Here is a 13,703-nt window from a genome sequence, read left to right as displayed (position 1 = left end):
ACAGGCAAAATGGATTTGATGTTTAGTGTTGTCAAATGTAGCCAAAGTTAAATGAGTGCCTTATAAAGGGTTAATAGGCCAGTGGTCACCATCCTGGCAGGTTTGAAATTCTGTGAAGTTGAGCAGTTCCGCTGCAATAGCGGCCAGTGCGTGTCGGTGGCTCTTCGATGTGATGGATACGCAGACTGTAGTGACCGCTCTGATGAGTCCGGCTGCTCGAGACCACCTCGCTGCCCCTCGCAGCTACAGTGCCCCCACAGTCATGAGTGCCTGCAGAGTGAATGGCTGTGTGATGGTGAGGAAGACTGCAAGGATGGCTCTGATGAAAAAGTAAGCTGCATTCAGGTTAACATTATTCAAATCCATCTACGTTTCACTTAAATTCTGGCCTGTACCTAGAACTGTATGACTAAGCCTCCACCATGTAGACAATACCAGTGGAAGTGTGGAAGCAGCAGTCAATGCATCCCACTGTCTTGGAGATGTGATGGAAAGCAGGACTGTCAAAATGGTGTGGACGAAGACAAATGTACGTATTGTGGCTGCAGCTATTGATTATTTTAGTAGTCGATTAATCAATGAACTAGTGGATTCGAATAATCGAGTAAATCGGATAAGAACATTAAAAAAAAACTCAAACAGTATAAAAAATGATCTAAGAACAATTGGCTAACTTGCATAGCAAACGTCCGCTGGCTTAAATATAAAATTCTAACTTTATTTTACAACGCTCTCAACTAATGGTTCACACATTACCACAAAACGGCTAAATATTCCTATAAACTACTGTAAATTACAAATGCATAAAAAAATTAGCTCAAGCAACTTAATTTGTTGGTCTTAACAGGGAGCTCCTGGATTCAGCCATGTGAAATGAGTTATATCGTATTCACTGTATATCGCAATCACTGTTGCCACTACAGGGCAGTATATCCACCCAAATCAACAAATATAAATGCAAACTTTCAAAACAAACCATTACAGCTCCACTTGATTAAATGAATTCTCAAAGCAGCTAAATTAAAAAAAAAAAAAAAAAAAAAATTCTAATCGAATTACTCAAGTTTATCGATTAATCGTTGCAGCACTAATTATGAGTTCTTTAGGATTGGGCATAAAATCGACCACATGCAGTCTCTTGTGTCCGTCTAATGCGAAGACCCTTTTTATTGTTTGCATTTATTTTAACAGGCAAACAGAAAAGGTGCCCTTCACACCTTTACCAATGTGGAAGCGGTGAGTGTGTAGACCCAGGACTGGTGTGCAACGGCGTTATCAATTGTGCTGACAGTTCAGATGAAGGCGTGGGATGCACACTGCGCAACTGCTCTACTCTATCAGCTCCTCAATGTAATTATCATTGTGTCAGCACACCCAACGGACCGGTCAGTAAAACTGGGAGAAGCTTGTACTTTTCAGATGTTTTATGCATAATAATTGAGTTGAAATAATACTTGGTATTGAAATAATTGCCTTTTTTTTTTTTTTTTTTTTTTTTTTTTTTTTTTGCAGAGGTGTTACTGTGCAGCTGGTTTCACATTACATACAGATTCCATTTCCTGTGTGGACACCAACGAATGCAATTTAATGCAGCATGATGCATGCAAACACGCCTGCCTCAACACCCGTGGATCTTTTGTGTGCCAATGCCACCCTGGCTTCTATCTGGAGCCTGACAACAAAAGCTGTAAGACGAAAGGTAGGAAAATTTTGCGCCATACAAGCACAACTTTAAATTGTTTGACAGTTTGTGTACTGTAGAAAGTGACTGATGCATTATACAACTGTGTGATGGCTTTTTTTAACATTAAATTTTAACAATGACATTCCCACACACCAATCTAAGTTTAGCTTGAAATCTGAGTAATTCAATTAAACGGTGTCACTTTTTTTAAAGTTGCCACATCAGTTATTTTTACCATGGAGGATTAGGGAGGAGTGATAATGATTTGATATAGATGAGCCAAAATATGAAGGATTTCCTTATTTGTAAAACAGATTCTAAAACACAAAATGCTTTCAATATTGTAGATTTTAAGACGCAAAGCGCTACGTAAAGTGGTTTATTCAGCTACATTAGCCCAATAAAATGACTTCTAATGTTGTAGTTATAGCACAAGAAAAAAAGTAGCTGTTATTACAAGAAAAAGTCATACTGTTACCTAGCGGTAACGTTGTGCCTTTGTTAAAATCCACAATTTTGAAAGCATCATGTGTTTTAGAATGTTTTACGAATGAAGGAAAGGAAATCCTTCATATTTTGGCTCGTCTACATCAAATCCTTATCAATAGACTGATTTACAGGCTACCAACACTTCGTCGTAGCTTTACGACGTAAGTGACGTAATAGCGAATTGGAATACAAGAATATTGTGCACCTCCTGAGTCTATTTTAGAATCTGCTTCATAAATATGGAAATCCTTTATCTTTTGGCTCAGCTACATCAAATTATTAATAGATGGCTTTATATTGATGCCTCGTCATCGCTCCCAGCTAAGGTACGTGTACATAGTGTAGCGGTTTACCCTATGACCTGTAATTGACTTTTTCTCGTAGTACCAGTATGACTTTAATTTCATTTATTTGGACCTCATCCTCTGTTGTAGAGTTACAACTGCATGCTAGCGAGAAGTGTCTTTAGCCAAGAGACATGAGCACATTCAAAGAGCACACATGCCCTCTACTGGCTAATTAGAACCTGCAGTCAAATTCATCAGACCTGAAAAAGTGGGCTCTGATAAGTAATATACATCCCTAGAATATACTTACCAATTTTCATCCTGATCCTTCCACGAATAAAGGCAGGAACCACTACTAGTGTAGTGACCACTACCTCTTAACAGAATTCACCTAGGGAACTTGTGTGGGGCATGTTGTGTTCCGGGGGAAAAACTTTGCTGTCGCGCGCTTTTCTGGCACAGACACTCGAGTCAGTCACGAGTGGCCGGACATGTCAACACGAAATTTACTCGACGAGCTATCGACTCAACATCATCCGCTACACTGGTGACCCCGACTTGCCTCGTTGAAGTCTCAGAGGCATTTTTCGAACACTTAAAGCAATTTCGGTCAGTAGCTTTCTCGAGCTAATGATGTTGAACGAGTCTTCTGTGGCCGTGTGGTTCGCGTGCACGGAGGCACAGTTCGCCCTCCATGGTATAGCTGACGATACCATGCGCTTCTACCATGTGGTGGCTGCGCTCGGGTACTCGATGGCGGTCAGAGCTCAGCGTGTCGTTGCTTTTCCGCCAAAAGAGGACAAATATGGGGTGCTTAAGGTGGACTTTCTCTGATGTTTTGAACCGTCGCATGCTTTGTCAACTCCAACGACCCCCGCGGTGCCCGCCACAAGAGCCCTTATGCCTGAGGTTTTCGCCAACGATGGCGCCGCTTCCGCTCAGGAGCCTAGCTGTCGTCCTCCCGTCCCATTGGCCGCATGGCCACAGCACGCTCCCGCTCTGGTGCTTCCCGACGCGCCGGCTGTCTCGTCTCCAGTGCCACTCTCGCTTGCCTAGTCTCCGGCGCTGCTCTACGTCGATGCCGCTGCGCCCGTCCCCGGCTTTTGCGGCTTCGGCGCCAATGCGCCGGCCTACACGACGACGATGCGCCCGCCTACTCGACGACGCCCCGTCGGCCTCCGGCCTACTCGACAACACAGCTTCTGCTCATGGTCTTCCTAACGATGTCAAACCTGTGCCTGCGCCTCCGGAAGCCGCCGACGTCTTTCCTCGTCCACCGCTTTTGGACAACGATGACATCGCTTCGACTCCAGTTTCGGCGTTTCCCTCGCTCCTGCTACGACCGGTCGGCTTGGTCGATTTCGCCAGCTACCCTCATCCCGGTCAACTCCGACCACCGCGCCTGTCGCCCTCGTCTACGGCCTCGACTGGGTGGCAGTGCTCGTCGCACGTCTCGACCTCATACTCGACCGCAGCTGAGCAACGCATGCCGCCTCTCTCGTTGTGCGCTTCTCCGGCCACGCCTGAGGAGAGCAGCACGACGCGCTCCTCGTCCTGGACGGCCACCAGATCGTCCTGCGCGGTCGTCCTTCACTTGGCATCCCGGACGTCCTCCTGATCGTCTCATTCGGTCGTCCACCGCCTGGCATCCTGGACGTCCTCCAGATCGTCACTCTTGGTCGTTCATCAGCTGGCATCTGGACGTCGTCCTGATCGTCCATTCGGTAGTCTTAAACCGGTGCCCCGGCCATGCAACCCGACCGTTCCGTTCCCTTTATTCAGGTTGCACCTGTGTGGGTGAATTCTGGGGGGACCTGTGTAGTGACCACTACCTCTTAACAGAATTCACCTAAGGAACTTGTGTGGGGGGACGTGCTGTGTTACAGGGGAAAAACTTTGTTGTCGCGCGCGTTTCTGGCACGGACGCTAGAGTCAGAAGAGTCACAAGCGGCCGGACACGGCAACACGAACTTTACTCAAGGAGCTATCGAGACTCAACATCATCCGCTACACTAGTATAGTTAGTGCTCGACTAGAACAGAGGAAAAACCATGAGCCCTGCTCTGGGCGTCTTAAAAACTATACTGCTAATAATTTCTCTAGAACACATGAGCATATAAATAGCAGAGAGCACATGATTTATTTTCAAAGGACATACAAAATGATATGGCGAGCCAGACCTTGCAACCAGTTTGACATCTCTAGATTAAAAGATAACGTATGCTCTCTCTAGATGAGCCACTTCTTGTGGCATCTATCCAGTCAGAGCTCTTAGTACTTGGAGTTCAGAGTGGGACTTTGCGTCTTCTGTCCTCTGCCAACCGGCCGGTCTTTTCATTGGATTACAACTGGGCTCAGCAGAGAGTCTACTGGCTCAGTCCAGACTACCAAAGCATCCGTTGGGCTGACATGGCAAAGGACTCCACCAACAAGGGGACGCTTGTCAAAGGTGAATTTCTAATTTGAGACACGAATCAATCTGGAGAACTGAATTGCATTGAGATCTAATTACAGGAGTGAAGTCGGATTGCATTGCAATGGACTGGGTAGGTAAGAACCTGTACTGGGTGGATGGACTTGTAGGGCAGATTCGGGCAGTCCGGCTCAGTGACAAAACACTGAAGTCTCAGGAGTACACAGTGGTCTTGGCTGAAGATCTTGAGCAGCCACGCTCGCTCTTACTTCTACCACAAAAAGGGTGAGATACCCAGTCAGGAAGTTTTGTTGTCAATGTAAATCTTCATCTTTTTTTCCAACTTTATTCAGATTAATGTTCTGGTCTGAGATTGGTAGAACCCCTCAGATCCAGCGGTCAGGGATGGATGGCTCAAAGAGGAAGGTGGTGGTGAGCAGTGGGCTGAGCTGGCCCGTTAGTTTGGCCTACGATTTCCTGGACGACAGAGTTTACTGGGCTGACGAGAAGCTGCGCTGCATTGGCATGGCCTCCTTGGACGGAGATAACGTCAAGGTGAATGTCACCTCATGCAGGCTTCAGACACCTACGCTGTCGAGAAATGATGCTCATGTTTATAGTTTGATAACTGATAGGAACTTGTATTGACAATAGGATCTAGTACTGAAAATTGAAATGCTCTCACCAGATTCTTCAATTGGCTGAGACTCCAAGCCCTTTCTCAGTGGCAGTCTTCAACGATCGCCTTTTCTGGTCCGACACAAAGCGAAGAACCATCCGCTCGGCTGACAAGAACACTGGGAAAGATCAAAAGGTTCTTCTTAAAAGACCAGGACAGCCTTTTGGCCTAAAGGTTTGTCATCACTGTTCATGAACTGACCATCTTGATAACTGCATGACATATTTCCCTTAATTTTCCATTTGTCAAGCACGCTCATCGAAATAGCTGGTACATACCATTTTCTGATGTTTGCATCAATATGAATAGAAGATATTTAACTGTTCCAGGAGTCTGTTTACACACTTGCTTGTCTTTTTTTTTTTTTCTTCAGTTGATGCATGCCCTCATTCAGCCCACTATTAGCAACCCCTGTGAAAAGCTCAAATGTTCCCATCTGTGTCTTCTGACAACTGGAGTGGCTGGGATGGAGCCAGCTGCAGTCTGCCGCTGTCCAAAAGGGCTGCTACTTTCTCAGGACAAGATCAGCTGCGCTCTGCCTTTGGAATCCACTTTCATCCTATTTTTGTCTCGGACCGTAGTCTATCAGGTAATGTAGTTTTAGAGATTTTTTAAATGCTACTGCACATCCCACACACACTTGTATAAACCGTATTTATCTGTGTTGTTGTGGGTCAATGATGACAGAAGCCAGGACTTTTGTTTCGTTGAGCTTTTCATAGCTGATAAAGTTCACATAATTAGCACCCTCCTGTCCAATACAATACACGGTGCCCTTACAAATTAACCAACAAATGTAATTATTCATATGCTTGAAAATACTGTAATTTTGCTTACCTCCTCAAAAGGGGGGTGTAGAATTAATGGAGGGGACCCAATTTAATAAAGGTGTCACATTATTGACATGGGGTACGGGCAAAATGAAGTTCCCAAATTTTTTTGTACGGGAGGATGCATTAAAACAAAATGTCTGGAAATTAATCAGGTTTGCTGTAATTCTAATGGAGAATAAACATACAGTATTTACTAACTTGGCAAACCTTTTACATTTGTTTACTTCTCCCGTTTTACATTTTCAGGTTTACTTAAAGTCCTTCCGTCAGGAAGGGGTCGGTCTGAAAAATATGCCAAACAGTCGAGTTTTGGCTCTTCCTGGATTTTCTGAGGCCTCTCAGCTTGATTTAGCCTTCCGAAACTTGTCCATGTATGTGGCTGATGGTAAACAAGGTACTATAGATGTGCTGAACTTAAGCGGGCCCAGGTCCAGACAAGGACTGACACCAGCTGGGCGCATTATACAACTGAAGGTAGGAGGAAAGAAAGTTAAGCAAATGAGTTCTGACGCTCAGTTAATTGATAATTACTATACGGCACTCATTTAAAAACTTTTTTTTTTTTTTAATTTTAAGTTACCGTATTGGCCCGAATATAAGACTGTGTTTTTTGCATTGAAATAAGACTGAAAAAGTGGGGGTCGTCTTATATTCGCGGTCTAGACGTTATATCCATTCACGATGCTGGATGGCGCCAGATATCATTGAAGCGATGTTCCGTCATGACAGATCTCAGCTACTTTGAAGTTTAACCAGTTTGCATCATTTCATTGCAATGTTTTTCCTTATTCAGATTTGTTTCATGACTACAGTTAGACTTCACCTTGATGGTTAATGCAGTATTGCAATTTTGTTTTATCACAATAGATTGGTTTATTTACATTTAAAAAAACAGAAGCCATTTACGAATGTGATTGCACTTTAGTTTACATATTTAAATGTTCAGATATTAAGATTTGAATGAGGCAAAATAACATTCTTTTCTCTCAAATATATTGTTATAATTTGTTTCAGATGTACTGTAATTTTCTGTATAAACATTTGGTGTTCAGTCTTTTTTTTTTTTTTCAAACTTGAGTCTTGAAAAAGAGGGGGTCGTCTTATAATCGGGGTAGTCTTATATTCCGGCCAATACGGTAAATTAAAAAAAAAAAAAGTTATTGTGCGTCATAACCAGCATGTTTTTATTTATTCATTTATTTATTTAAATAAAAACTTATTAATAAGCAAATAATATATAAAAAAATCATGCATTGGAGACCTTGCCTAGGCCACACTGTTAGCACTGTGGGCAACATGACCCAAAATGACATCCACGTATGTTGACGGCAGGTCTTTCTGGGGTAAAATTGTTTTTAATTGCCAAAAATAGTTACTTGCCCTATAAAGGGTTAATGCTTTATATCAGGGGTACCCAAGTCCTGTCCTTGAGAGCCCCTATCCAGCTTGTTTTCCATGTCTCCTTCCTCAAACACATCTGAATCAAGTAACCAGGATCGTTGTCGGGCTCCTGCAGAGCGTGCTGATGAGCTGATCATCCGATTCAGGTCTGTTAAAGGACGACATGGAAAACAAGCTGGAATGGGCCTCTCAAGGACCGGACTTGGGTACCCCTGCTTTATATACTAGAATTTATACATTTCCTGTTCCTGAAGGATGACTCTGTTGTGGCTCTGGCTGTTGACTGGGTGACCTTCAACATCTATTGGAGCAGCACCAATCGGCCTAATCTCCATGTGACCTCCCGCCAAAATGGCTTCACTGCCTCTCTGCTGCAAGAATCAGTTAAGGTTTGTACTACATGGCTTTATCCCTCTTAAAGCTATAAGGGTTCCGCTAGACTTGGACTATTTGATCTTCCAGAGGATTACATCCATTGCAGTGGATTCCCCATCAAGTCAGCTTTGCTACTCAGCTTTTGTGCGTGGAAGGAGTCAGACTGAAGTGAGCTGTACCTGGATGGATGGCGACATCAAAATAGTACTTTGGACAAAGTCAACCATCCCCACATCACTGGTCTTCACAAATAAAGGAACTACAGTCTTCTGGGCGGACACAGGTTTAGAGTTCGACCCTATTTATCCTGCAGGATATTTGGGCTTTTATGCCCCCAGATTATTGACATGAAGTTTTCGCCACCTAGGTGAAGGTCACATCTGCTCTATTGGACTTGATGGCACAGGCTACAAAGAGTACAACACAGGACCTGATTTACTTATTTCCTTCACATACACAGAGAATATGTTCCTTTGGATAACACGGGAAAAGGGTAAGACTTGAGACATTTGCATGTCTTATTGGGAAACGGCAACAAATTAATGCAATAATTATCTGTAGGTTTAGTGGTTCATAAGGCTAAAACGTAATGGCATGAACTGTAGCCATTTTCATATTTTTAAACTTTTAGCCCATTAAATGCCAGTAAATCAACCGCTGTTTTAAATATTCATTCCTTATACTACATTATACTTTTGCCCCTTAACTCTCTTAGCAGTCTTCTTCCCCTTCAGGCAGTAGATGTTATAGATTAATGCAGTCATCAATTATTCAGACAATTGGTTTTCTTGTAGCATTGAGCATGTCTTACTCATTGAAAGGGTTGTCGTTTTCACCTCTGCCAAATTTCTTTTAGGCAAGTTAAATATTTTCAGTCCTCATTAACCATTATGTGCGCATCAAATTAAAGATACTATTCAAACATTTGATTTTCGACCTGTTCTATGACCAGTCTGTTTATTGAAATTCTTGCTTGGACTGGCCGTGCTCAACTATTCAATATCTAACTATGGTGATATCCAAACTCTGTAGATGTCACCAAAACATGGTTCAGTGACGGCCTCCATCCTAAACAGCTGTGGTTTGAGACAAAAATCAACCTGTTGGAAATCAAAGCTTACAGCAGTGACAGCCAGAAAGGTGGGATGTTTTGTTATGCAATAGTTGTCAACTGGATGATGTATGCTGTAGCTAACAAAATATAAGAAATTAAGCTGAAACGCAGTACAGTATTCACTTGAGTGATGGGGAAAGATTACATAAATGCAAGGGTTTTTACAGGGTGTGGGGGGTGAGGCAGATGTTTTGGTCATAGTAATTCATATATGTAGTTCACGCATCTACATTTACATTCCAATTATACAATTTGATTTTCCGGTCATTGTCATCGGCCACATTGTAGTTGTGGCTTCCTTTTGGAGGGCCATTATGTTGGCCAACTTGTATATTTCACGACGCTAGACGTCAATCCATTTTGACTGAACAAATATTCAAAGTGCTGTTCATAGTCGGGGAAAAAGTTGCTTGGTTTGTTTAGAGCAGGGGTGTCCAAACATTTTGCAAAGGGGGCCAGATTTGGTGCGGTAAAAATGTGGGGGGCCGATCCTGGCCGACGTCCTTTACGTAGAACAATACAGTATATTTAAGCAAATTTTAGCAAGCCATTCTGTGTCACATTTTCTTTATTATTTGTTTTTAATTAATAATTTCAACAATCTCGCAACTAGCCTTTGTGGCGTTCTCTTTTGACTCTCTTGCGAAATACTGCTGCTGTGAAATTTAACTAACTTCAAGTTGCTTCAATTTCTTCAATTTCTTGGTGCAGATCTTCCCTGTAATCTTGTCTAGGGCTGCAGCTATCGAATATTTTAGTAGTCGATTAATCGATGGTCTACTTAGTTCGAATAATCGAGTAATCGGATAAGGAACATGAAAAATTAAAATACCTGAGCTGAGCCTCAAACGGTGTGTGTATATATATATATGTATATATTTTTTAATGAGGATCAATGTACAACAAAACAGCTTGCTAACTTATAGAAAAAGTCCGCTAGATTAAATGCTAATGTTTTTAAAAAAAAAAAAAAATTATACAATGCTCTTAATAAATGGCTCAGACACAAATTCCCACAAAAAGCGGCTAAATATACCTATAAACTAAATTAAGAATGCATTAAAAAAACAGTAGCTCAAAACAAAAACTTAGCTTACGTTGGTCTTAACAGGGAGCAGTTGGATTCAGCTATGTGAAAAGAGGCGGGCCAGAGGGCAGTGTATCCACCCTCATCAATAAAACTAATTGCAAACACTTTCAAAATAAACCATTAAAACGGCACCCTAATTAAACGAATACTCGAAGCAATCGAATACTCGAGTTAATCGTTGCAGCACTAATCTTGTCGTACATGTCTTGTTTGGTAATATCGCCTCACACTGAACTCTTTAAAAACAGCGACTGTCTCTGCAAATTAGGCAGACACAGTTGTTGCGTATTTCAGTGAAGAAATAGTCAAATTTCCACCTATCCTTGAAGCGTCGGCCGTCGCAGTCAACTAATTTTTTTGTTGTCGCCATTTTAGAAAATTGGAAGGGTCACACAGGGTAATGTTAGTGCTGTTGCCTTTTAGTGGGTAAATGAGGAGCAGCATTTAGTGTGTAAGCTACTTCATATGCTGGTAGCAGTACTGCTGACCAATTTATTAAGTCTGTGTGCGGGCCAGTCGTTATTGATTTTATGACAGAGGCTGGGGGCCGGATGAAATTTGACCACGGGCCGCATTTGGCCCCCGGTCCGGACTTTGGACATGTCTGGTTTAGAGGATATGTCTTGTAAAAGCACATTTTCTTTTAATATGTGAGGCACCTTGATAACATTTCTTGGAGAGTTCAGCTATTTGCCTCCAATTTACAGGATCTAATCTGTGTGCTGACAATAATGGAGGATGTGAGCATCTCTGCCTGCCTTATCCCAAAGGCCGCACGTGCAAATGTGCTCGTGGGTTTTACAGCGATAGTCCCACATCCTGTGCGCCAGAGCACCCTTGTCCCAAAGGAGAGCAAGCTTGTCTTGATCGTGTCCACTGTATCAACAACGACAAGTTCTGTGATGGACACGTAGACTGTCCGGACCACTCGGATGAACTGGATTGTGAGTTACAAAACTACATACTGGATAAAAGTACACAAATTGTACTTGTCTAATTACAGCGTAGTGTTGCTATCCTATTTACAGCACTGTGTTGATCCATTAATCTATACATATAGTAAGCTGAACAAATAAGATTGAATGTGTTCATATAAGAAATATGAACTCCTCCTGTAGGTCCACTTCAGAATGACCGCTCGGGGACCAAAATCAATGACCATCTCTCCAAGTCTCCACTTGCACCACCTCAGATTTCAGCGGACACTTCCTCATGTGGTCAACATCATTGCAGCGGCCATGGCCACTGCGTCCATCAAGGCAAAGCCATTTACTGTCATTGCATGGCTGGTTACCAAGGAGAGTTCTGTCAAGAGGAGAAAAATAGACGGAGCCATATAGGTGTTGTTTTGGGGTTTTTCCTGCTGCTTGCTGCATTTGTGGGGGTCGCTTTTGTTTTTGGGAAAAGGTAAGGATGTGCTATGTTCAAAAGCCAATTATGGCTAGCTGCACCTGCATTGGAAAGAAATGGATACCCTTTGGTTAAGTAGGTTTTTTTGTGTTGTCTTGATACAGGAGAGCCTGGGTAGCAATCAGAGGCAGATCACCCGAAAAAGAAACATTAATGTCCAACATGGTGCTGCAATGTGAACACATGGATGCAGACTGTGAGGTAAAACCAGATAAGTCTGATACACTGTAGCCTTTCAATCGATTTACGTTCTTGTCCAACTATTTTAGGTTGATTCAAATGCCGAAAATCCTAATCAATTTAATTTCGACTCATTTCTGAAGTAGAGCTTAGTTTCCATTTAAAATGCATCCCCACCCCTGTTTTGCAGGAGCTAGAGTCCTCTGTAGACTCGAAGAACCCCCCAGTCGCCTCTTGAGAACTCACCCACCTGTTGCCAGATATTGATGGTTACTGCCATTTGGGACCTGAATTTTATAGGTTATGGCAGGACTGAATATGGCGATCATGTTCTTGGTGTCAAAATGAATACGTCCAATAAACATATGATAAGAATGAAATTATGTGCAATCTTTTGTTCCTCATGAATTGTCTTAGTGACAGAACGAATCAGCACCAGGCTCCCTAAAGTGCCTGTGACACGAAAAAGCATGTTTATTTCATAATACACGCAGTATTTTATGCCCCTGGATGATATGGGCCGCTTGGATGTGTGTGGAAGCGATCGCTATTTTTATTTAGTTTTTTTAATCCCGCGCCATGAAAATGAGTGACTTCCGGCTTCGGTCTTGCATTGAGGAGAGCGCTGTGACGTGTACGGTAGAAGACGTCCTCTTCACGCTACAGTGTACTGTTGTGTATGAGGACGAAGGATTCAGCTGATTTTGCGGATTAATAGGTTTATTTTTCGCATCACGCCAGCCAAACGGCTGCAGAAAAATCATTCTGTATGAGGGAGAGGCGTATGCGCCTTTTTGGAGTTTCAAAAGGTTCCCATTCACCGTGGATATTTACTGTGGGACCATTGGACTTACGAGGAAATGAGTAAACATCTTGTTTTGTATTATGTCAAATACAAATACAGCGATAACAAAGTAAACACTACAAACTTCCTTTAAATGAAGGACTACTTACGTTTGATCATTGATATGCATGTAAAAAGCTCTCCTAATGCTCATTGTGTGATTTTCTGCTTCGAAGACTTTGAAACATCACTCTGTTCGGGTTAGCATGTCGGCTAGCTGTCACGCCTTCTGGTTTGTTTACATTCTCCGAAGCCGGGGAAGGGAAATGACATATGTCCGATTTAGGTGTCATAAAATATCGTTCGGGAGGTGCGACAGTAAAGGTGAAGTCGACAGTTTTGACCATTATGGAGTAATTTTGCCATGTCGTCCTGAATAAATGCGTTTTTATTATTTCATATTCCATTCAGCACAAGACTGTTATTTGCCATGACCATGCCATTTATTTAGCAATTGGGGAAAATACTTGGATAAAAAGAATATCCTGTAAAAATATTGAAGTAAAGAGACAGAAACAATGACATTTTGCCGCTCTCTTCGTCGCGTTTTCCTCGTTGTGAATAGTTCCCCCTTGACGGGCTGACTGGTCCTTCTCAAGCCATTTATATAGCTATTGGGGAAAAATACTTGGATAAAAAGAATATCCTGTAAAAATATTGGAGTAGAGAGACTGAAACAATGACATTTTGCGTCTCTCTTCGTTGCGTTTTCCTCGTTGTGAATAATTCCCCCTCAATGGGCTGAATAGTAAAACCGATGAGCCCAGTCTACCGCTGACGTCATCCACCTGTTGGGGACGCTAAAGCCCTATAATGGTAGGCGTGGCTAACCGGTGTTCTGACAAAATTTGCAACCCATCAAAAATTGCTACCTTGCGGGTTTTGCGCATGCGCGTAACGTTAA

The 13,703-nt window shown here is 42.6% G+C and overlaps 1 protein-coding gene across 2 annotated transcripts in view; it reads left to right on the top strand.

The window, feature by feature from the left end:
- Nucleotides 1–12,339, top strand: part of si:dkey-88l16.3 (low-density lipoprotein receptor-related protein 2) — a 30,558-nt gene extending 18,219 nt beyond the window's left edge. Inside the window, exons 30-47 of one of the 2 annotated variants that reach the window (XM_057819787.1) lie at nucleotides 101–330; nucleotides 400–529; nucleotides 1,192–1,385; nucleotides 1,513–1,699; nucleotides 4,694–4,909; nucleotides 4,975–5,158; nucleotides 5,227–5,428; nucleotides 5,562–5,726; nucleotides 5,926–6,141; nucleotides 6,632–6,859; nucleotides 8,041–8,175; nucleotides 8,249–8,444; nucleotides 8,529–8,654; nucleotides 9,194–9,301; nucleotides 11,073–11,309; nucleotides 11,484–11,772; nucleotides 11,880–11,976; nucleotides 12,146–12,339. In XM_057819787.1, coding sequence (XP_057675770.1) covers nucleotides 101–330; nucleotides 400–529; nucleotides 1,192–1,385; nucleotides 1,513–1,699; nucleotides 4,694–4,909; nucleotides 4,975–5,158; nucleotides 5,227–5,428; nucleotides 5,562–5,726; nucleotides 5,926–6,141; nucleotides 6,632–6,859; nucleotides 8,041–8,175; nucleotides 8,249–8,444; nucleotides 8,529–8,654; nucleotides 9,194–9,301; nucleotides 11,073–11,309; nucleotides 11,484–11,772; nucleotides 11,880–11,976; nucleotides 12,146–12,193 — 3,188 coding nt within the window. In that variant the 3' untranslated portion in view covers nucleotides 12,194–12,339. The remainder of the gene's footprint in view (nucleotides 1–100; nucleotides 331–399; nucleotides 530–1,191; nucleotides 1,386–1,512; nucleotides 1,700–4,693; nucleotides 4,910–4,974; nucleotides 5,159–5,226; nucleotides 5,429–5,561; nucleotides 5,727–5,925; nucleotides 6,142–6,631; nucleotides 6,860–8,040; nucleotides 8,176–8,248; nucleotides 8,445–8,528; nucleotides 8,655–9,193; nucleotides 9,302–11,072; nucleotides 11,310–11,483; nucleotides 11,773–11,879; nucleotides 11,977–12,145) is intronic. The other variant, XM_057819788.1, reaches the window with a different exon arrangement.
- The last annotated feature ends 1,364 nt before the right edge of the window (nucleotides 12,340–13,703 follow it).

This window comes from Corythoichthys intestinalis, chromosome 17 (genome assembly GCF_030265065.1).
Source record: "Corythoichthys intestinalis isolate RoL2023-P3 chromosome 17, ASM3026506v1, whole genome shotgun sequence".
In the NCBI taxonomy this organism is placed as follows: domain Eukaryota; kingdom Metazoa; phylum Chordata; class Actinopteri; order Syngnathiformes; family Syngnathidae; genus Corythoichthys; species Corythoichthys intestinalis.
The sequence above is the reverse complement of the archived record's forward strand: the minus strand, read 5'-3'. Positions and strand labels throughout refer to the sequence as shown.